We start from the raw sequence: 23,520 nt of genomic DNA, 5'->3' as shown, positions 1-23,520 counted from the left end.
CAGTAATCATTGCCTAATTCTGTCTGACTACCAGTGCAATTACATGTGTGAACAGTGACTACCTTTACCTGACCATAATACGAATGACAAACTTTTCTATGCTCCCATACATACCTTCCAAATCCATATGAGGTTTCTCCACCATCTCAATCACCTTCCTACCTTTAATATCAGCTTTTCAATATTCATGGCCAAGAAATCCTCCCTTTTTGTACTGCTGCTTATCCAAAAGAAGGAATAGAGGAAGTAGCAAGTGAGTATCTGTGCTACGTCTCTATACCCCTGACAACCTGTGTGACGAAAGAAAATTATGAGCATCATAGTCATCCCTAACTATATGACTTCTGCAATAACAATTTCTACCAATTTCTATAATCGTTATTTGTAGCATTGTTGCGCATATGGTCCCCGACACCACTTAAAAAAAAGTGTCAAACTTACGCTGCTTGGGCAAAATTTCCTTGATGTATCCTGAGGCAGACTTAATGAATGGTCCTTCATTCACCTGTACAGATAGATAATTATCATACAATCCCAGAACTTTCGTATGAAGCTCTTACAACTTTGATGCTGTGCTACACGTAGAAGTACATGCATGATTCCTCCTCCTCCTCGAGACTATACAACGCCTCTCGTCGATAAATACTTGGCACAATATAAACTTCGCTGTTATTATATATATATATATATATATATATATATATATATATATATATATATATATATATATATTTTTTTTTTTTTTTCTTTGGATGAGGTATATATCTAGATTTTTATTTCACGTTAAAAGGTTTGAATTTTACGATCTTTAGCTCTTGATCTATGACGGAAAGGTATCACGACTTTAGCATTGTGCTCTTATCTAGTGTATTTAGATTACTTATCGCTAAACCATATTACTGGGAATAGGAGGCGACATGTTTTACGGTCTGGAGCTTTATCAAAATCGCTCAAGTTTACCCACGAGCAATGTTTTATTTTTGCATGATCATACAGGCGTACAGACGCGGATGTGGGATCGCACTGTATGGATACATAAAGGGTAATGTTATTTCTCGATAATAGGCTTAATAGAAGACTTCTGGAGAGAGAGAGAAAAAAAAGGACTATATGAATGGTGTGGATGTTATGTTGCAGATTTACATCAAGGATACACACAGCCGGCCATGACTGGCACACACAGTGACCGCTAAATAAAACTAATGAGAGTAATGACTACAGTGGCGGACGATGGGAATTAACGCACAAGGTCGGGTTACTAAGTGGGATCAGCCGAACTGGTCGAAAATTTAAAGGGAATATTGATTGAAAACTATCTCTTTGGAGGAGATATCGTGTGTATGCCATCACTGGCACAGGCCGGCCCCTGTATGACTCTAGGGTAGTAGTTTCTTAGGTGGATTTGTGTGTTATGTGATGATTCATCCTAAATAAGTTCAATTCTTCCTTGAAGAAGTACAAAACTTTTTTTTGGGAAGAAATTGGGTACAATTATTGGTAATATAATTAGATATTATACGTAACTGGTGTTATTTATATAGATCAATTAAGCTGATCAAAAGTATGATTACTAGTAGATGATGACAAGGTACATAGAAGTTTGTAATAAATACTAAACACGACAATTCGCCTGAAAGTAACAATATCCTAGTTTTACCTCAAAGCAACAAAGAAAACGTACACACTTCTGTAAGCATAACGTAATCGTACGGTCGAAAGATAAATGTTTGGCATTTAATTGCAATGCAGAATTTTATTGGAAACTTAAATCACAACATATACTACCCGGAGAACATTTCATGAAGTATACAGATTCGGAGAGATTCGAACATTGGATCGTCAGGTTGATGGACAACATCGTTATTCGTTTCACTTTAAACACCAACTGTAAAGGTATTATTACTTTTCTAGGTGAAATATAGATCACGATATCACGGTAAATTTAAGGCGGCATCGTTGAAAAATGTGTCAGCTGCCGCCGAAGCGGCTGTGCCTTGACATATGTGTGTTGTCCGTCCTTATCAAGGGGAGTGCTAACCTTCTCTCCTTTCGTGCAACACGTTAAATTTAAGGCTCTTGCCAGACCTGTACATTCTTTGTAACCTTCATGCAGAATTTTGATCTTCACATCATTCTATATGTATTTCTGGCAACGTGGAAAAGCACAATACGGTTTGAAAAAGATTCTCTCGCAGTAAAGCTACCTCGGATTTCAAGGCCCCACAATTGTAAAGGCCAACTCGTTATATGGTACATGACTTAGCCCTCGCAGAACAAACGTAACCCTACTTCACGGAAAGTAACATAGCCTTACGTAACTTGACCTAGCCTCACCTAACCTGACCCCTCCAACCTCTCCTAACTTCATCGGCCTCAATTAGCCAGACCCAGCCTCTCTTAACTTGATCCATCCTCACCTAATCTGATCTAGCTTCATTTAATCTGACCCAGACTTACTTTTATCTGGCTTAACCCCACCCAACTCGAGTCAGCACCAGCTAACCTAACCCAGTCTCATCTAATTTTGATCCAGCCTCATTTACGTTATCCTGATGAAATGTGACCCATCATATACACTCCTCCCCAACAAGTACCGGCCATACACATCGCTTTTCTCTTTCACCAGCAATCATATTTTGCTTTCCACCACTCAGTATCCTCGCTAACCTGCCCACCTCCCACCTTAACGCATACATGTACCTCTTGCACATGCCAGCACTGCTTCCCTCAGTACCTCCAATTCCTCACCAACTCCCATGGCTTCGTTTACTTTCACCTCTTACTAGTCTACTTTCAACCTGCACTAGCATTTCTCCGTACAGGTGTCTTTTCCAACCTCATTTCCTTTCAGTACTCTTCTCACCCATAAAGTTTCCTTTCCTAGAAGTCCCCACAAATCTTCACCCTTACCTCCAAGAAGTAATGGTAAAAGCCCAACAGCTGTCACTATCAGCACACTTACCTCCAAAAGTCTGTTTTCCACTCATATCAATTAGTACAGGATCCGATTATACCTGCTGACCATCTGTCTTACTCTTATATGTATACTTGTTTAAGTCCCCCTTTTTAAACCAACTATTCCTAATTACCAGTACTTTTTCAGTACATAACTCCACAAGCTGTTCACCATTTCCATTCACATTCCTATATACCCCATGTACCCTAATTACAATACCCTCAACTGACATATTACTCACCTTTGCCTTTAAATCACCCATCACAAAACCCATCATCAAAACTGCTGACATACTCAGATGCTCCCAAAACACTTGCCTCTCATGATCTTTTATTCTCACTGCCAGGTACATAAGCACTAATAATCCCCAAATTCTTGCAATTCTCTTTAATCTTTACCCACATCAGTCTGGAGCTCACTTCCTTATGCTCTTTTTTAAACACATTCCCAATGCTCTTGCTTATTGACCAGCTCAGGGGGAAGGATGTACAAGTGGATGAACTATGAACTGACTGAGAAAGTGCCTTATGTGATCATTATACCTCCTCTCTCAACCAGAACGATAATCTAATTCCCAGTGTAAGAGGCTACTGAGATTCTGAGATGTACTAAAACTTTTATTCACAGGGTGTCAGAGGAATAAGGACAGGGATTTAGCTGTTTTGATTTATGTTGAAAATATCTATCTTACAGCTGTTATTTCAAGAAAATATTACTTGGGTATTCTTTCAAAAAATGCATGTCCAGCATTAACAAGAGAGTTATATAGATTGCACCTCCTAAGACATTAGTCTTATTGTTACATCCACATAACTTTAGAAAAGTGATGGTCAGTTTAGTTCACTTTTCACTTGCAGCTGAACTACTCAACTTTCCTCCATCTCAAATTGAAACATACTGTTATGAAGAAAAGTACATCATTCGACTTGAACTTCAAGATACTGTATATTCTTGTGTGTGTAAGGAAATAAAGCACACATCTAGAAGAAATTACTTCAGTTCATATTATGAAACAATCTGAATAAAGGAAATTATTGATCAAGATTCAAACAACAGCATATCTTCGCAATGTCTAAATCACATTCTTCAAGGTAACAAAATCCAATGAGGACTCTGTACCCTCACACAACACAACTCACCACATGCATTTAACATATTACAGTTGATGTAAATTTCCACCTGTGATGCTTACATCATAATCTTGGAAGACCTAACTCATCTTATCTTCTTAGGTCCAAAAATAAGATCTGCATCTGGGGCACCTTTCGGGTGTTGATATTTTGGCCGTCTATCACGGTTGAAGTTCATGGTCGGTGGCCGTTGTGCCTGGAATTATTGTCAAGTTACATTTTTCAAAAATATTCAAATACTCAGTAGGTAAATTTTTTACAAATACTGAGACAATATATAAACATCAAAAGAGAAGAAGGATAAGTTATGGCAAATCTAGTGAATCAGCCTCCAAAATTCATTATCACCTCATATGGTTATCAAGAAAGCATGGGCTTGCTTCACAGATCTAGAATAATGTAAGATAGAAAAAAAAATGGTTATTGCGAAATGCTATGATTTAGATGACTACACAACATGGAGAAAAGTGCATTATAATGCTAGCTTTGAGAATGTTAAGGATTTTGGAGAATTCTTGATGCCGTAAACTGTAGAGCTAGCCTTGAGGATATTAGGAATACTGTAAGAAGAAAAAAACTGTGCCTGATGTGGTAAATTTTTAAAACCATATAGAGCATGGAGAAAAGTACTCATTGCAATTAATTGCAATGTTAGCCTTGAGACAATACAGAATATGGAAAAAGTGCTACACACAGTCAACTGTAATGCTGGCTTCAAGATTGTATAAATACGAAGAAAAATGCTTGATGCATTTCATTCTACTTCAGTATTAACTGTGAGACTACAAAATAAGTATGAGTGCTTGATGCAAGAAATTGCAATGCTGGCTTTCAAACTATAGAGAATGGATACAAGTATTTGATGCACTGAACCGTAATACGAGCTTTGACACTGTATGGGACATGGAAAAACATTCTTGATGCAGTGTTATACATTAAAATGTCAGCTTTTTAGACTATGAAATAAGGAAAACTGCTTGATGCATGGTAGCCTTTAAAATGTAAAGAATAAAAAGAAAAATAATAGATGCAATGAAATGTAAATCTAATTTTGTGGCTACAGAATACAGATAATTAATGGTTGATGCAACATGATGCTAGCTTTACAAAAGCACAAAAGTGCTATGTGAAGTAATTGTAATCCTAGCTTTGAGACTACAGAATGCAGAGAAAAATGTCTGATGCAGTAAATCATAAACTAGCTTTGAGGCTGCATGGAGAAAAGTCCTTGATTCAGTGGACTGCAAAGTTAGATTTAAGACTCTGAAGAGTACAGATACAAGTGCTCTATGTAGTGAATTATCATGCAAGCTTTAAGCCAGTAGAGAACCTGGAGAAATGCTCTTGATCCAGAGAGTTGTAATATTAGCTTTGGGATCAGAGAATATGGAGAAAATGCAGTGTGCCATGGTGGTAGATAATTTTCTTTAACATATAACCCCAGAACTCCTATTACAAGGCTCCTGCAGCTTCAAAGTTATGCTATAATCAGTAGCAGGGAAATGATGGACTACTTTAGTAATAAGTTCCTTGACTAGACTACCCCTTTTCATCCACTGATAATAACAACCTTGCTATACGCGATTTTTCCCTCACGGTGTAACCACTAGCAGGCAATGTCCAGCAACACCTAATGCTTTATATGAAACTGTATTGAATAGGAGGAAAGGTGCTTGATGCACTGCATTCTAAACTAGTTCCATATAAATGGAAAATGTGCTCAATACAATAAATTATTATCCTTAAGGCATGTGTTGGAAAATTATGAATTTTAAGCAAAGAATTAAGTTCAGGGAAAGATAGTGTAATTCATCATACTCTTTAATGGTTCTTCCGATGGTGCAGTAGGGAAAGTCATGACTAGTCTATATGAGTAGAGAGAAAAGGTAAACATTGGTGGAACACAAGAGCCAGCATCAACTACCTCAGGGTTTTTGCAAAAAATGTTGCAGAAAGCAGTAAAAAACCTGGAAGCATAAGTTATAGAATAGTTTTGACTTCATAAAACTTGTTTCTGTACATAATTACTTTAGTACTGTATAACTTTCAAAGACTGAAACTATCACGTCTGCATAAGGACATTCAGTATCATGGAGTCAAAAGCCCCACATTTGACTATGTAAGATTTTTTAAAGTCACATACAAACATTGCACCTACCTGTTTACAGGGCTTCTTACAGTCATACACAATCATGGCACATAGCTATTTACATAACTTATGTAATCCCTTAAAGCTGCACATTAACTTTCTCCACTGGTGACTGTAATTATATTAATATTCAAATTAATCAACTAATCATTACTTAAAAAAGCTAATTCTAGCTAATACCTGTTGCATAATTTCAGCAGCCTCCTCCTCTTCTTGACGTTCATTTATTTCTAGGGTCATGCGTTTAACCTTTTCTTTCTCAGCTCTTTCTGCCTGCAACACATAATCAATCAAATTACACACTTCTAAAGCTAACTAGGTATCATCATCTAGTCAACTGACAATTAACTGTAACCAATTACCTAAGAAAATATAATCTTTGACAGGAACAGCTGTTTTCAATAGAAGGGTGGTTTTCAAAGGATATATGCATTTGATGTGATCCATCCCACAGAGACAAGAGTGGAGTAATGACAACAGACAGGGAAAGAGACAAGGTGGATGCTCATAAAGTTACTCCAAGGTCTAAAAATGGGGATTTAATGAACCAAAGTTCCATAGAAAATGAAGAAAAATAGCTAAACAGCCACACAAAACTGGAGCGTCATGCCATATCCTCCTGCTTGCCATGTGTCGCAACATACCCACTCTGATGGATAACAGACAAACTCTTATCAGCCTAATAGGCCACCATTCAACAGACATAGCTGAATTGGAGAATGGCTCAGTTATAACAACCATCAATACAGGAGATACAGCTTTCATTACTTTAAAAAAATTTGATGTAGATTTTTGCAGAATGCTTTCCAAATAATAATGGTCTGGTATACATTACTTATAGCAAACAGCTTTATACTTCTTAAATGTAAAACTCTGAATTTAACAATGGTATAAAAATCTAAAGTAAATGTATGACTTTTGTTCATCATCCAGTGATCCAAATTCACCTAAGTTCTTCTATATCTGTTATGTCCATCAATGTTCATACTGGAAGTCCTGCTTGTGAACATACAAATCTACAAAAAAAACATAAAATCTAATAATATCAGTACTGTCAGCTACAGTCCCAAACATATTGGAAATTCCTTTTGGGATTATCTATCTATTTATCTATCTATGAGATTAATATTGTGGAAATACCATCTGAGATTAATATAACTGACTGATACATATATCTGAGAATGATGATGAGACAGAAGGTACTTGAAACGTATATCTAATATAAAAAACTTGAAATATTTACCTCTTCCCGGGTTCGGAGCTTTGTTACCAGTTCTGAGTCAACAGGCATCTCCACACTATTGTACTGTTGTTTGTTGCCAGAGCGTGTCATTAGGACAAAGTTTACCACAGGTTTGTTTTCTTCTTCAGTACCCTCACACAGCAGTTGATCTTGTAAGGAAACAAGTTTGACAATGACAATGGTCAACAATCATGAATAAGTTTGACAGTTCAGTAGTTCCGTCAGTGTTGTATGGATGTGAGTCATGTGCTTTAAGCAAGAAATGTAAAGAAAAGGGTGGATATGTTGGAAATAAAATGTTTGAGTACAATATGTGGTGTGAGAAGTGTTAACCATATAAGAAATGATAGGGTAAGAGAGAAGTGTAGTAATAAGAAGAATATGTATGAGAGTTGAAAGAGTTGAAGAGGATGTGCTGAAATAGTTTGGGCATATGGACAGGATAAGTGAGAGAAGAATAACAAAGAGAGCATAAATGTCAAAAGCAGAGGGAACATGAAAAAAGGGGTGACTGAAAAGGAGATGGGATATGCAGGAGGGTGTATCATGTGTAAGAGGCGAGCGAATTGGAACAATGTGGTATACAGGGAAATATCAAAAGAAATAAGTAGCACAAGTGAAAATTAAAGTAAAGCTATATCACTGAGCAGAGGCTATTCTTAGAATATCCGGATACATAAAGGTACTCTGTACATTACCAAAGAACATTTTCAAAAAGAATAAACTCAAAATATATTCAAACTGTTATAAATGGGACTACTAAGTACTTTGAGTCCATGACTAAAAAACAATCAGAAGCATGGAGTAAATTTTACAGAAGACTCAAGTCTGATGCAAATAATCTGCCTCATTCCTTAAAAGGACTCACACAAATCATGTGAAGATCACAGCATGTAAAAAAATTGTACATGTCCACTAACTCTGCCAAATTGCAAAATCAAACCACCTCCTCAAGCTCCAAGTACTATTTCTGTTCTTAAGTAGGCCTTTATTATGAGAAATATAGGGTATATGACTCACCATATGTCTTCTTAGCAGTGGACTTAACATGCACAGGCACAGATATATCCAGCTGGCCAGGTCGTGGGACAGTACTGGCACGCTCCATAATGCTTTCTGCCATCATACGGTCAAATGCTGACATAAAATCTGTGTCTTCTTCACAGTCAACATGTTTGACATTGACTTTCATGTCTCCCTCTAATATTTCTCCATCCAGCAATTCTCCATCATCATCTCCAATTTCTTCTTCTCCATCTCCTGTCAGTACTCCTTCACCTTCCTAATAAATTACATCAATACATTACTATTTGTGAATGAACTTTATATCTAGTTCTTTCTTACATCTTGAACAATGACCATTACTATCCAATAAACAGTTGCTAAAGAAACTCTTCCTAATATCCCTGCTCTTATGCAAATCTATAATCTGTATTCTAAAATCCCTATCACTTCCATTCTTTCTTATTCTCTCATACTTCTTATTTAGTATCCATTTTTCCCTTTTTCCTTTCATATCATTCATATATAATATGATACTACTTTACATTTATCATCAATAACTATTCTCATTCATATGGAGTGGATTAAGGCATGCAAATATTTACTAATTCTTTGTACATCTGATATGCTACGTACAAAAAGGAAAAATTCACCTTTTCCAACATCATTAATTTCTGGAGCAACAATGGCAACAGGAAACCTTTATGTGTGAATACAAAACTGGCTTTGGACCAATCATCCAGTCCTTCCATACTAACTCTTACTTATGCAAAATATAATAATAATCACATGCGTCACTGCAATCTTAGTTATCTCAAGCTAATAAGTATGAAACACAATTGGAACATTAACATTTTTGCAAAGAGACAGAATTTTTTGGATAATGATACCTCCTCCATGGCACTGCGACCAGGTTGACTGTGCTGGGAAGGAGTGAGGGAATCTCCATGTGATTCACTCCAGTCTAACTCTCCTTCCATCTCTTCATATTCTTCTTCATCCTCCATATCTTCCAACATATCTCCCTCTAATTCCAAAACTTGATTGTCACCAGCTGTAAATGACAAATTCCTGAGTTAGGAACCTGACACGAAAGATGTCAGATTGTTGAAAATGTGAGTAAACCATGTGACAAGTTTACGACAAGACAAACTTGGAGGCAAGTTATAATTTGCAGGCACCTTATTGTGGTACATGGTATAAACATATCATGGTGCTTAAATATCAATAAGTAAAGTGTCTTGACTATGTATGTTATGTGTATGAAAATAAATGCATAAGTTGAATAAAATCTCATATACATAATACCTTAAAAAACACTCACCTTCTTCGTCTATGGTGTGGAGACCTTCATTGTCTTCCTCAGGCTCAAGATACTGCCGTAAGCTGGGGACTTGCTGTTGAAAAAAGCTCATTTAGCGACCAAATATTGATAAATTCAACATATTGAAAAAAAAATTCACTGAGGGCTTGTTTTACTCTGCAGGCTCTAAATTTTAGTAATCTTCACTATGTTATATTACCATCTGTTATCTAATATCAAAACACTGACACTTACAATGAAAGGCCATCAATGCAACAACTGGATGTATGGTCTTAGAATTATCTTGAACATCAGAAGAAAGTGTTCAAGCTTTTTCGACTTGTTGTTATAACATGATGTTAGCAGACTTAATGACCCTGGGTATTGATATGCCTAAAGTCCAACTAACTAACCAACCTACTTTTACTGCCTAAAGTCCAACTAACTAACCAACCTACTTTTACATCTTTATTCACCCTGTTAATTTTTCATAATTGTCCCAGTACTCCTTTCTAATAAGGTTCTGGTGCTATCCAAGACCACTTTTCAAGAGATCCTGCAGCTCCAAGGTTGCACTACTTCCATTATCAGGGAACTGGCAGTCTCCTTTGGAGTGAGAAGTTCTTGACAAGACTAAACTCCCAACAATATGGCCTCACAAAAAGTGACTTTTCGCTTTTGGTGTAACCATGAGCAGGGGTGTCTAGTAACACCTAATCACCTTGTTATCCTTGTATATAAAGCATTTCACATGTACTATAAAAAGATGATTCAGAGTATAACTGGAAGAAAAACATTTCATGACCAAGAATTTATGGTAGTATTTTCAGAAACTGAAACATACTTTAAAGGATGCGTGGCCTCTAATCTAAAACAGAATGGAGATCTGCACAATGCAATATGGTTGGCACACGAGACTTGAGACCAATTACAAAATAATGGATGGAGAGACCAATTACAAAATAATGGATGGATTTGTTCTGGGCGTTTCTACACCTCTTGAACATAGTTTTAGTAAAACATAACACGGCAAATAACTTACTTCTATTGCTTTGGCCACAATTTGATTATTAAGATGCTGAACAGCCTTCTGAGCATCTTCTAAAGTGACAGTGAGTTGTAGTTTGGGCCTGACTGCTGAGATGGTATCCTTGACCAGATGCTCAATTTGCCAAGGGAATTCATGCTCCTCATTCCATATATTCAAATTTTTCTTATACAGGTAATAGTGCTGCCAAAGAAGATTCACACAAACTCTTACTATAACCCTTAGTCACATTTTGCACATGTTTAGAGAGCCTGAAAATGGCACTTAGCATTATATGATGATATAATCCAATAATGCTATATCACTAAATGCATTAGCTGCATGCCTGGAATCTAGTGTGAGAGTATCTTTACTTTTTTACTTATAATCGCTACATATATCATAAAAATACATACACAAATGTATGTATGTACCCCTTGGGAAGGGTGTAAGAATGCTACCCACTTATCTACTGTATACACCATGAATCAATGTACGGGGGCCAGAACAGGAGGCTTAAAACACTCCTTCCTTGTGTTATCACTTTTTAAAAACAGGAGGATAATGAGTTAAGTGAGGAACTGTCTTCAAAAATTCAAGATGGAGTGTCTGAATGTGTGTGGTTGTGACCAAAATGAAACGGAAGGGAGACATGGGTGTTATGTTTGAAGAGAGAAACCTGAGTTCTACATCTAAGCCAAACAAATCTCATAGGTGAGGGGATAAAATGGTTCAGGAATGTTCAAGAAGTAAAGTTTAGGGATTAGTATGAGGCCAAGGGCAAAAGATGGTGTAGCACTTCTAATAAGGAAAGAGCTGTGGACTGTGTTAAAGTGTAAGGAATAAAGTTCAAGACTAACAATAGTTTAAAGGAGAGTACACATATACATGACCTCTAAATACATTGTAAAACTAATTTTGACCCTAGATTTTCCAAAACCATAACCACTTAAAAGATAAAAATTTAGCAAAGAATATATTTATACAGATACTCAGTAACTCAGTACTTACTTGGAAATAGATAAGAAAGCAATCAAGACGACGCTTGCTGGAACCTGAACTGAAGAACTGTCCACAAGTTTCCAGAAGTGTGCATACCAAACGTATACGGAACAGGTGCTCTGGGGGGTCATATTCACTAAACACACTGGGGTCAAAAACCACCCCAAATGAAATTAACAAATACAGGACCTGTCAAGATAAAACAGCCATCCTGAGTAAGGGTACAACAGTGCTATTGTTTGGTGGGAAACGGTAATGTTTACAGATAATATTGTATGAAATTTTACACATAAGCTAGGATGGTTATGATCACAGGTGAGCTAGGATGGTAATGTTTACATGTATGATAAAAGGGTATGAATGAACTTTATGTTTACAGGCAATGTTTGCTTGTAAAGCTACAGTTAATCTAGGATGGTCATGTGAAGAGGTAATCATATTTTTACACAAAATGCTTACTTATGATGATACAAATAAGTTAGAATGGAGAAGTTTATGGATAAAGCAAGATGGTAATATCTGCAAGTACATCAAGATAGCATAAAGTACTCCTATTAAAAAGATACATCTTCCATGCTTTTATGTTATAAGTAATTCTTATGGCAAAGATCCATATTTTACCTGAGTATAAGAGTATGATTACTTATTCATAAACATGATGAGGAGTTTCCCAATAGTAAGATAAAAACTCACCTTAAAAATGATTGTGCTTTCAATTACACGGTAATTATACAGCTCTCCTAAGTATTTAACAGCAGCTACACGCCTCTGATTGTACTTGGGATGGTTCACCTCTAACCCAAGACGTATATCTTCCAAAATACCATCCACAACAGCTGGACCCACCCAGTCCTAGTGCAAAAGAGGAACATGCTTTAAAATCAATAGCACAACAGTGCTATTTACTACTTACATCATGTAATCATAATGTTGGTGCACCAGACATGAGGCAGCACACACACTATTATAAGCTAAAAAATTCACAAGGTAATCATGCCTCACATTTTTAGGAGTTCTGGGTAAATTTCTGGTGGAGCTACACTTTCTTGAAAAACAAGTACTGGGAAGTCATGTCCAGTTAAGGGGGATGAATCCAAACATGGAAAATTCAATAATGCTAATACAGTATCAGCCACAACGAACAACTGTGCTCTACAGACCAAACAAGTATAGAATCTAAAACAAGTGAAACAGTTAGGTTGCTTTTCCCTGTAATTATGCCACTGATTTTAAAGGATGGACAGTGACTGACCATTAAAAAATGGGTATTGCCTCTAAAGGAGCTGAAGGTTCATTTTAATTTCATAAAACTTATTTTCAAGAGAAAAGGGACCCCATCCTAAATACTGTGATGGTACGAGTGCTTCAAACCTGTTCATGTCTTATTTTCTTAATCTATTTGTTATTCATACCTATGTGACAGGATAAGAAAAGAGGACTTAGGATTTGTTTTTCATATATGCTCATTTTCCTGTATCAAGAAATGGGTCTTTGATGAAAAATCCTTGCTTCGCTCCCTCTTCTGCTCCTGCTTTTAAAGTGATGATACAAGAGTGCAGGATTACCAGCTCCACACTCCATGATTATCTTCTACAACATAAAGAGATATTTGGAATGTTTTCTTTCTCCCATACCCTCAGGTTTTATTCAACAATACACAAAATAAAAAAAATTTCCTTACAATAAAGTACAGTGGCCCTACAATTATCTACAAATGAAAGTTTGTTGTTACTGAATAAAATGCAGTGAAAACAAAACTCTTCCATAAAACTGAAGCCTTTCAAGCAACAGAAAGTATCTGTCTTGACGAAACAGTAATAGAGCATGTGGGATAGTAAAAGCTCCTAAGTTTAAATTTTCTAGGTTCAGAAAAGTCTTACTCATTATGAAAACTGGTCTTTTGAGTTATGGAGTGACCTGTGGATACTACAATTCTAAATTAACTGGAAATACAGATGTATATGCACTTGCACATGATCACAGGGCTGCAGAGTTTTAAATGCTAAGGGAATAAACATGATATGGGCTGTTGCCAAACTATATATCACTTGCACATGCTCTAAGCTACATAATTCTAAATTCTAGGATGATATACATGGTATGAGATGTTGCCAAACAGTATCCTCATATACATGATAAGGAACAACTGTATACAAATACACCTTTGTGAGAATTCATTTAGAAACACTAAAATTATTAGCACCAACCCTGCAAAATGGGATGAAAAAGGATGGCATTCCCAATTCCCTCAAGTGTTCATGCTACCTTGTTGATAAAATATGATTATACATAAAATTGGGTTGTAACAAGACACAAGAAACCTACACGACAAAGAGAGTAAACACTGTTCTTTGCAGGCCATTTGATGCTCTGAAATGTTCTGAGATGAAGGTTAAAGACTGTCCTGAGCCACCAGCACATACTGTATTCACTTCAAGACCCTAGAATAGCTGATTTTCAGAATTAAAGAAAATTGACCTGATACAAATGATCTTTAGAATTAAAGTCAGGGGAAACTGACCTTGCTAATATATCTCCAGGGTAGTCAACATACCTCTTGCCTACAGGCAAGGTCACAGGATCACACAGTTAGTATCAATGTTATCTGGACAAAAGATCTTCATCCAATCATGACTATCAGGAAAGCAAGCTAAATTCTTTTTTTGATTAAAAGCCATCTAAATGAAACATGTGTATCAACTATCACTATAGGTACCACTACTCAATGTGCTTAATTACTACCACAAATCAATTTATAATTCTATGCTGACCTATTTAATAATATGACCTATTCAATAATATGAAACAAGATGCCAAGTTATGACAAAGAAACCTATAAGTATGGTTCCTTCACAAAAATGATAACAGAATACATTAAGACAGTCGAAAACTAACATGATGTGAGATGAGTCCTGCTACAAGATTTGCAATACAACGTATATTGTAAAACTTGGCATTCCAAACAGCAGTCAGACACTTCACAATGTAGCCAGCAATAGCTGAATCTTCCCAATGCATCTTCCGCATCTGGTAAATACAAAGAAAATATATAATTTCATGTACACCTAAAGATATCAAGCAAATTCTATTTCAACATATGGTGACTACTTTCAAAATAGAATTCTACACCTTAAAGTCTCCTTTAATATCAAAACAATGACTAATCCTGTAAAACAGCACTTCAGAGCAGTTCTGCACCCAATGCTCACAAACCTGTCCAGTAATTCTAAATACTGTATTTCATAAGGCCATTATTTTCAATCATGAATATATTACCAAGCAAAATTCACTATTTACATTTCAAAAGGAAGTTTATACAAAAAATAAGAAAAGTTTGTTACAATAAAACTTTTTAATTCATTAGAATTGCATTTCATGCATAAAAATTAAGTTAGGCAGTCTTCATTCATTCTACTGTCTTAAAAGTATCGCACACCAATTATTTTCTGTTTTCAGGTTCAAAATCTATATATGAGCATATTCCCAGTTCTACATTGATACATTATATCTAATCTTGCTCCCATTTAAAATCAAATCTTCCCTCAGCCCATTACTTTCATATGTCTGTCCATTTCTTTATTTTCCTTTTAAGTGTGCTCACTGAACCAGCACTCATTATTTTCAAATATTGTGCTTCCTTTATGCAAACAAGGAAACTGGGTTTGATTTTATTCACAAGTGTTGGAAGGATATGTTAGTTGGGCTTGAGGTAAAATGGTATATAGGACTGCTGTCAACAGTAGCTGGGGTTGCTATTGAATGATAGATGGAATTACTATTAAATGGTAGCTATGGTTGTTGTTTAATGATAGCTGGGGTTACCACTGAACAGCAGCTGGGATTCATGTTAAATGTAACTAAGGCTGCCATAAAATGGTAGCTTGGGATGTTGTTGAAAGGTTGCTTGGGTTGTTACTGCATGGTGGCTGGAGTTGTTAAATGGTAGATGGGGCTACTCTAAAATGGTAGCTTAGGTTGCTATTAATAGTTGATGAGGTTCCAATTAATGATAGCTGGAGTTTCTATTAAATAACAGCTGGGGTTCTTAATGGCAACCTGAGACTGCTGTTTATGGTATGTGAGGTTTTTGTTAATGGAAGCTGTGGTACACACCACACCTCAAGCATTGTATCAACTGCCCCCTCTTAGAAATAATGCTTCATAAATATCAACAGTGTTGCACAGCATAGCACATGACACAGCCCACATATACACTGCACTGCAGAAAATCCTATTGTGTAGCACACAATAAACCTTTCAATTCTCCCAGTTACTCCCCTATTCCACATATACTACTAATAATTTATCAATGTTATTCTCTCCAGTTACTAAGACACTTTCAGGAAGGAGTCCTAGGGTAATAATAAAATAAATAAATATGTCCTCTCCAACCATGTTTAAAAAAATAATTTCCTTCCACAGTTATTTTACTGATGTTAAATCAATTTTCCTAACCTTCAGAACTTACAGAAATGAACTAAGGGATTGATGGGTAGGATGGGAAGATGTTAATAATATCTGAATACAAAATAATTAGATTCTTTTAGAAGGCAACAAAATATCCTGTCAGCGTAAGACTAAGCATTCTTGCATATTGTCATAATACTCTTACAAATTTTGCAACTAAGTACATGGATTTGCTGCTTTTGCAAAGCTCAGATCAACCCGATGCATAGCAAATGAAACTTATGTAAGCAGCATTAGAAAGACAAAAGACAAACTAAAAAGACTGATTTTGAAACACTATGGCATGGAACAGAGTGACTTAATTTAATACAGTGAGAAAAAATTCAGCAAGGTTTGGAACATGAAATGACTGAAAATGAGAGAGGTGGAGTGTTTAGATGGTCTGAGTATGTAGGGAACATGGATATGAGAGGAATTACAAAGAGAACACTTAAAAATCTGGTAAAAGAAGGAAGAGGGATGGTTTAACTGAGACTGAGATAGAATGAGAGAATAACATGTTAATAAGAGAATACTTCCCACTGAAGAGTCATGCATGGGAAATCCTGACACAAAATGGAAGATGGCAAGCTGAAACTGACATATAAAAAACTTATAAACCTGAAACAGAACTAGCTAGCCTTACCTGTCTTAAAATTTTCTCTGTATTGGACTTACAAAGGTCATTGTAAAGAAGTTTACGTATATATTGGTGCATTGGTGGACGCTCTTTTTTGGCTGAGTCTGGGCCAGTATCCGGAGGGTTCACATAAAAGTACGCGTTTTCAATCATAGTATTGTACCTGTTGTAACAAATCAATATATTGCTAGGATATCACTGTATCCTTAAAATACATTACCAATATGAGTAATAAAGTATAATACATTGAAAAAAACATTTCAGGTCTGGAATGAGAATGACACAAACTGGTAAAATATGTCAAGAGCCACTGTTTCACAATGTACATAACTTAGAGAAATCACTGCTAATGCAAGAATGATATAATTCAAAGATTCCCAGTTCTGGACCACAAAGCTGGTATCAAGGAAAATACAAAAATATATACCAGTCTAGTTTATAGTCAGTTATCAGACTCTTCAAAACCATGAAAACACTTAAACCCCATTAATGACCTTAATCACCTCATCTTATGGCAATGTTATTTTCCAAATTACGGCCTTTACTATTGTTTCTGAGCTCCCTGCTGTAGCCATTCAATACTTTCCCAAGCTGACTCTTTTTTTTAAAGCTAACCACATAACACAATATAATTTAAAATGAACAACAGGAAATCAGGCTGACATCACACAATGATTCTTAAGAACTTTGATGCATCAATAACAGTCACAAAGTTAATCAGAATCATGCAAATTCCAACACCATAAAAATGAATAAGTATGCGAGATTTTCATGTTTAAAATGAGAATGGTGATTAATGGATACTGTATTTCATTCTATGAAGTAAGTACTTCATACATAGTTTGCATTGACTGGTATGATATCCTGAAAACAATTCCATCATTAACATGCATCTTACATATAAGTAATGTAAGCTAATTCATCACATTGTCAATAAAAAATGCAGTGATATCTTTGCAAGAAGAGAAAAATACATCAAGTAATGAGTGGGCAACTGGATATGCTCTCAGTGGCAGACAAATTATCAATTGTGCTGAGATCAACTAATTACAAAGACAAAAATCCTTTTCATGAATCCACTTTAAAAGCATACATTTCTAAATCATGTAATATACAACAGTTATGATATCTAATAACATGATGAAAAGTTGTGCAAGGCCAGGTGATAAAATGGAGGCAGAACTTTATGTCAGAAAAACAAGTCAAGGTTGTGACTATTTCATGTTATACTAACCTTGGATCAAAGGCCTTCACTGTCTTCTTTCTCATCATCTGCTCGAGGTAAATCTTTGTGCGGTGGTGAGAATCTGGAATTCTGATACACAAAGTAACATTAAAGCACAGACCATTCTATTATGAAGCTTATCTATTAGTCTTAGCCAACAACTTTTCAATATCACTTTGTTCCTATCCACACTTGAAGATGTGTAACACATGTGTACAACAACAACAACACCTTTAGGTCACTAACCTAACAATAATGGAGAAAGACTACTTTGAACCTAAGCACTGAGGTCTCACTGTTACACAAATGTAGTTATTACCATGCAACAGTACTGTGAAAGATGAAAGTGACAAAATGAAGGTTGTCCAACAAGGATAAATAAAGGTGAAACATGTTTCTTCATGAAACAAAGAAAATTTTGTAATCAAAGACATATTGGCATGTGAAATGTTGCTTGATGTGTCAAAGAATTAGAAATTGCATCAACAAATGCATTTAGCATGTGCTATGCTGCTTAAAGGTTCTCAGGAAAAGCCAATGTATGGGCAAAAATGTCTGCATGCAGTGTGCTGAATTCAAATCAAGGAGACTTTGAACAGTTAGGGAATTGTCAGCATGCATTATGCTGCATGAAGAGTCATAGGAAGAGACCTTATACAGTCAAAACCCCAACAGCATGCACTGTGCTACCTGATGAAGCATGACTGGTAGTTTTTTACATGTGTTTGCCTACTTTCACTGTCAGCCTCATGGCTTAAAGAGCACAATAAAAAATCATATTGATGAATGACATGAAATGGTTTTGCCTTAAGAAATATGTAGACATCTTTAACAAGTATTTATGATATCTACTTCAACATTATACAATCACAGCAAGAAAAGGGACAATTGTAATGACCAGGGTAATCAAATGAGAATTTTCATCCTTCTTCCTATTGGCAGAGGAAGACAACATGCATTTCCCTTGCTTTTCTTTATGAAGTGCTTGCTTTACCATAACAGAGATGAGCTGTTTGTCTAGATGGACATGATCTACTGAGAACCCATCCCATCTCTAGCTCCAGAGTGAGTTGGTAAAAATGAAAGTGGATTGTGAGAAATGGGTGATTATTAGTGCTTATGTACCTGGCCATGAAAAGGAAGAACATAAAATGCAAGTGTTTTGGGAGCAACTGAATGGGTGTGTCACCAGTTTTGAGGCAAGAGACCAGATATCAGTGATGGGTGATTTAAATGAGAAGGTGAGCTACCACAAAACAGGATGAAGACACTCAAGCCTATGTGTGATGTGACTTTTAAATTTTACATTTATGCTGAGTCAACTTACAACTGGCAGGTTTTAAACAGATGGGGAAATGAAGAGAATAGGAAACCTTTGTAAGGTCACAATTTTGACTTCCAACTTACTGGGATTCTGTTGCATTTCGTATGACAGGGTTTATAATGCAGGTTTTCAGGGTTTGTTAAGAGGCAGAATACAAGAAAAATTAATAAGAGTGCAAGTGAACAAACAAAGAGAAGAGTAAGGCAGAAGGACAGTAATGTATATGAAATGAATACCAGGACAAAAGAATATGCAAAAATGCTACATGATCATGGTGCTTACAGGAGGAAATCACCCTTCTAAAATATATGGATGTGATCAACCAAATACATCAAACTGATGAAGCCTCACCTATAGAGGAATCGTCCACATGTTTCCAAGAGGTTGCAGGCCATTTCAATATGGTGATGATTGAAGTCTTGAAGTAGCATTCGTAAGCACAGCAGAGCTTCACTACGGGGGAAGACACGAAACTTGACTAACTCTCCAATGAACCGTACAACTTTGATTTTGGACTCTATGTTTATTTGATCCTGGGAACAGAAACAATTCAAACTTTTTTCTTATATCAAATTTGAATAATCTCTCAGTTTCAAGAAACTCAGCTGTGTTGATTTGTATTAATAACTCTCCAGTTAAGTAAACTCCAATGATTAACAGGAAATAAGATACTGAATAGAGTTAAGAATAAAGATGTGAAATAGATATAAAATGGGCTAATCAAAATGATGCAGGTATGCAAACCTGGAAATAACAATAAAGGTCATGCAAGGTGTAGGGTGCATAATAAGATGACAAAGATCAAAAAAAAATATCAATGAGAGAACATGTATCAAAAGTAAAACTGCTGTAGAGATAGACAGATGCAGTGAGTGATGTAATGATACTCATGGGTTCCTCAGATGAGGATGTATGTAGGAAGAAGGGAACATCAGTTTTACCTTGAGAACTTAATTCTGCAGTCAAATAAAATAGCTATTTAGTCTTGAGGAAGTGTGCTAGCATTTGTTCACTTTAGTACAGAGAAAAAAGTTAATAAATATGAATGTAAATGGATGCGAAGTTAAAAGGCTGAGATACAAAGTTACACACAGAAAATATAAATTCCTTTCACACAGAGCAGGGTCCCACATTAACATATTTCATAAATATTCTTTTTAGCATAATAACCTTAATTACATGAATAATTTGCATTAATGTGGAGTAGAAATTTATCAACATGGTCTCATCAGCAAAATACATCCAAAATATGAGTTACTACAGATCATAAACCATGTTAAGGTAGTCCCATCTGAAAAATGCTCCAAAATTTGTTAATGTGAATTGCACAATGTGTTAATGTAGTCCCAAACTGGAATACTGCACCCAAAATTTGAGTTACCACAGACTGCCAACATATTAGTGCAGTCCTAACAGGCAAAACTAGTTGTTTTTAGTCTAATACAGTTATTAAGAATCTACATGTGTATTTGGCCTCTGGTCTCTACCCCTATTTACCATATAAACATATGGCATGCATCAATATGGACTGCATTAACATGCCTCTCAGTGGTCCTATTTCACACTAACATATGACCCCACTGTAATGACAAAACAGCTTTGGAAACGAATCGTTCTATGAAAAATTTTGGAAATCCTTGACTAGAAGGACTTTAACAGTCCTGACCCAATACATCTGGGCATTTGCTTGTTGTATACCATTCATGATTTTTTTATAATTAACATGAAAAGGAACACATGAAGTAGTTATTTTCAGGCCAATCAGTCTGAAGCCACTGATCCTGAAAAATTCACTTCAAAGTACCTCATTAGAGACCAACAATTCTAAGATCTTTTTAAGTTCAATATGGACCTTTCACATGTTATAACAGAGTCTTAGATGGTAATGCACATTTGTCCAGTCCTCCCTTACACATCAAGAGGCCAAAACCTGACTCATTATCTATAGGACTTTATCAGAGGAATGGCATGCAAAAGTGACACAACAAGCTAATGGACCAGCAACAAAGTAAAATACTCTTCATATCTATTTCTATTATAAATGTATCTAAACAAATAGGTACTGGATCCCAGATTCACACAAATGTTATACCACAAATGATATTCATATAACACTGCATATCTTTTCATTTCCACTTACTTTTTTTCGGACTTGATACTTAAAGTCTTGTCGCAGCATGTTCACTAAATCAGTTGCCAGATCTGGCATGAGAGGCTGCAGGGTGGCCACAAGCCGTGAATAAAACGGAAGTAAATCCAATCTTGTCCTTGGCACCAAAAACAACGCTCTGGGGAGAAATCAATATTTCATAAGTAATGCTAATGAGTGAGCCAGAACATGAAACCCTGTATCAGCGTTCTGTATATCTGAAGCACTGAATTAAAAAATAAGAACATGCCTATTCTATCTTCACTACTTTCACAAACTTCACTGAGGAAAAGAATTTCAAAATGTATTCATAAAAACTGTTGATGAAATTCTTTTTTAGAGGGTACCGAAGAAAAGACAGGCCAATTCATAATAATAATAATTCTGTGGGGCTTTGGTGTGAACAGGGGGCTCTGGTCTTGATGCATAATATGTGACAGCTAAAGAACAGATGTGAGCAAATGAGGCTGTTCTTCATCTGTTCCTGGTGGCATCTTGCTAGAGCAGGGAGTAACAACTAAGTACGAAAAGATCAAAATACAGTGCTCTTTCAGCAACCTGGGTACTTAAAAACTCTTTTTGTCATGACCTTTTACAGTTTACTGTTCCCAAACCTTACTGAGAACCTTTAAAATCCGAAATCTACATTTGAATAAAAATATAACACATCCAGGTCTCACTGAAAAGGTGCAATGCTGCCTACCTGACTAATTTTTTCCTGCTGGGCTTAGTGTTTAGTCTAAGACAAAATTCCATGGCAGCACTGTCAATCAAATCTCGGTTAATGCAATTAGGTAGAGCATTAACAAAGGCATCTAGTAACACTTTATTTGAAGATGGTCCTGAGCCAGTTAAGCTGTCATCTTGTTCTTCCTCTGGTGGTAGTTCAGGTGGTAATACTTCCTCTGGGTCCTCTTCTGTTGTTTCCATAACTTCCAGTTCTTCTTCCTCCAGAGTTTCATCCACTACTTCTGTTGGAGTTTCTTCTGCCTAATGAAAAGAAAGAAATGGTACAGACATGGAGAAACTATTTCATTTATGAGGTAAGGACAAAACTAAATAAGTACTCTCGGTGAATAGTTTCCTGTTCAATCCAAGCAATGTACAAATGTAGAATATCTATTTACAAACACCATAAATCAATAGCAATATCAAGCTTAATTCTTTTTTTTTTTTTATACTTTGTCGCTGTCTCCCGCGTTTGCGAGGTAGCGCAAGGAAACAGACGAAAGAAATGGCCCAACCCCCCCCCCCCAAACACATGTACATACACACGTCCACACACGCAAATATTCATACCTACACAGCTTTCCATGGTTTACCCCAGACGCTTCACATGCCTTGATTCAATCCACTGACAGCACGTCAACCCCTGTATACCACATCGCTCCAATTCACTCTATTCCTTGCCCTCCTTTCACCCTCCTGCATGTTCAGGCCCCGATCACACAAAATCCTTTTCACTCCATCTTTCCACCTCCAATTTGGTCTCCCTCTTCTCCTCGTTCCCTCCACCTCCGACACATATATCCTCTTGGTCAATCTTTCCTCACTCATTCTCTCCATGTGCCCAAACCACTTCAAAACACCCTCTTCTGCTCTCTCAACCACGCTCTTTTTATTTCCACACATCTCTCTTACCCTTACGTTACTTACTCGATCAAACCACCTCACACCACACATTGTCCTCAAACATCTCATTTCCAGCACATCCATCCTCCTACGCACAACTCTATCCATAGCCCACGCCTCGCAACCATACAACATTGTTGGAACTACTATTCCTTCAAACATACCCATTTTTGCTTTCCGGGATAATGTTCTCGACTTCCACACATTTTTCAAGGCTCCCAAAATTTTCGCCCCCTCCCCCACCCTATGATCCACTTCCGCTTCCATGGTTCCATCCGCTGACAGATCCACT

At 36.4% G+C, this 23,520-nt stretch overlaps 1 protein-coding gene and 1 non-coding gene across 7 annotated transcripts in view; both read right to left on the bottom strand.

Moving 5' to 3' along the window:
• Positions 1 to 1,957: 1,957 nt before the first annotated feature.
• On the bottom strand, positions 1,958 to 2,060 carry LOC139766940 (U6atac minor spliceosomal RNA). The gene has a single exon (XR_011716980.1). It is a non-coding gene; the product is annotated as a U6atac minor spliceosomal RNA (small nuclear RNA).
• Positions 2,061 to 3,560: 1,500 nt separating this feature from the next.
• Positions 3,561 to 23,520, bottom strand: part of Upf2 (UPF2 regulator of nonsense mediated mRNA decay) — a 40,445-nt gene continuing 20,485 nt past the window's right edge. For all 6 annotated transcript variants that reach the window (XM_071695983.1, XM_071695986.1, XM_071695982.1 and 3 more), the window contains 15 exons: positions 22,300 to 22,586; positions 21,588 to 21,735; positions 19,799 to 19,980; positions 18,133 to 18,213; positions 16,905 to 17,061; positions 14,708 to 14,839; positions 12,506 to 12,664; positions 11,822 to 12,001; positions 10,826 to 11,014; positions 9,805 to 9,877; positions 9,371 to 9,534; positions 8,499 to 8,760; positions 7,479 to 7,627; positions 6,416 to 6,508; positions 3,561 to 4,282 (listed from right to left, as the gene is read on the bottom strand). In XM_071695983.1, the coding sequence (XP_071552084.1) occupies positions 4,172 to 4,282; positions 6,416 to 6,508; positions 7,479 to 7,627; positions 8,499 to 8,760; positions 9,371 to 9,534; positions 9,805 to 9,877; positions 10,826 to 11,014; positions 11,822 to 12,001; positions 12,506 to 12,664; positions 14,708 to 14,839; positions 16,905 to 17,061; positions 18,133 to 18,213; positions 19,799 to 19,980; positions 21,588 to 21,735; positions 22,300 to 22,586 (2,367 nt within the window). In that variant the 3' untranslated portion in view covers positions 3,561 to 4,171. The remainder of the gene's footprint in view (positions 4,283 to 6,415; positions 6,509 to 7,478; positions 7,628 to 8,498; positions 8,761 to 9,370; positions 9,535 to 9,804; positions 9,878 to 10,825; positions 11,015 to 11,821; positions 12,002 to 12,505; positions 12,665 to 14,707; positions 14,840 to 16,904; positions 17,062 to 18,132; positions 18,214 to 19,798; positions 19,981 to 21,587; positions 21,736 to 22,299; positions 22,587 to 23,520) is intronic.

Source organism: Panulirus ornatus, chromosome 58 (assembly GCF_036320965.1).
Source record: "Panulirus ornatus isolate Po-2019 chromosome 58, ASM3632096v1, whole genome shotgun sequence".
NCBI lineage: Eukaryota > Metazoa > Arthropoda > Malacostraca > Decapoda > Palinuridae > Panulirus > Panulirus ornatus.
This window is presented reverse-complemented; position numbering and strand designations above follow the sequence as displayed.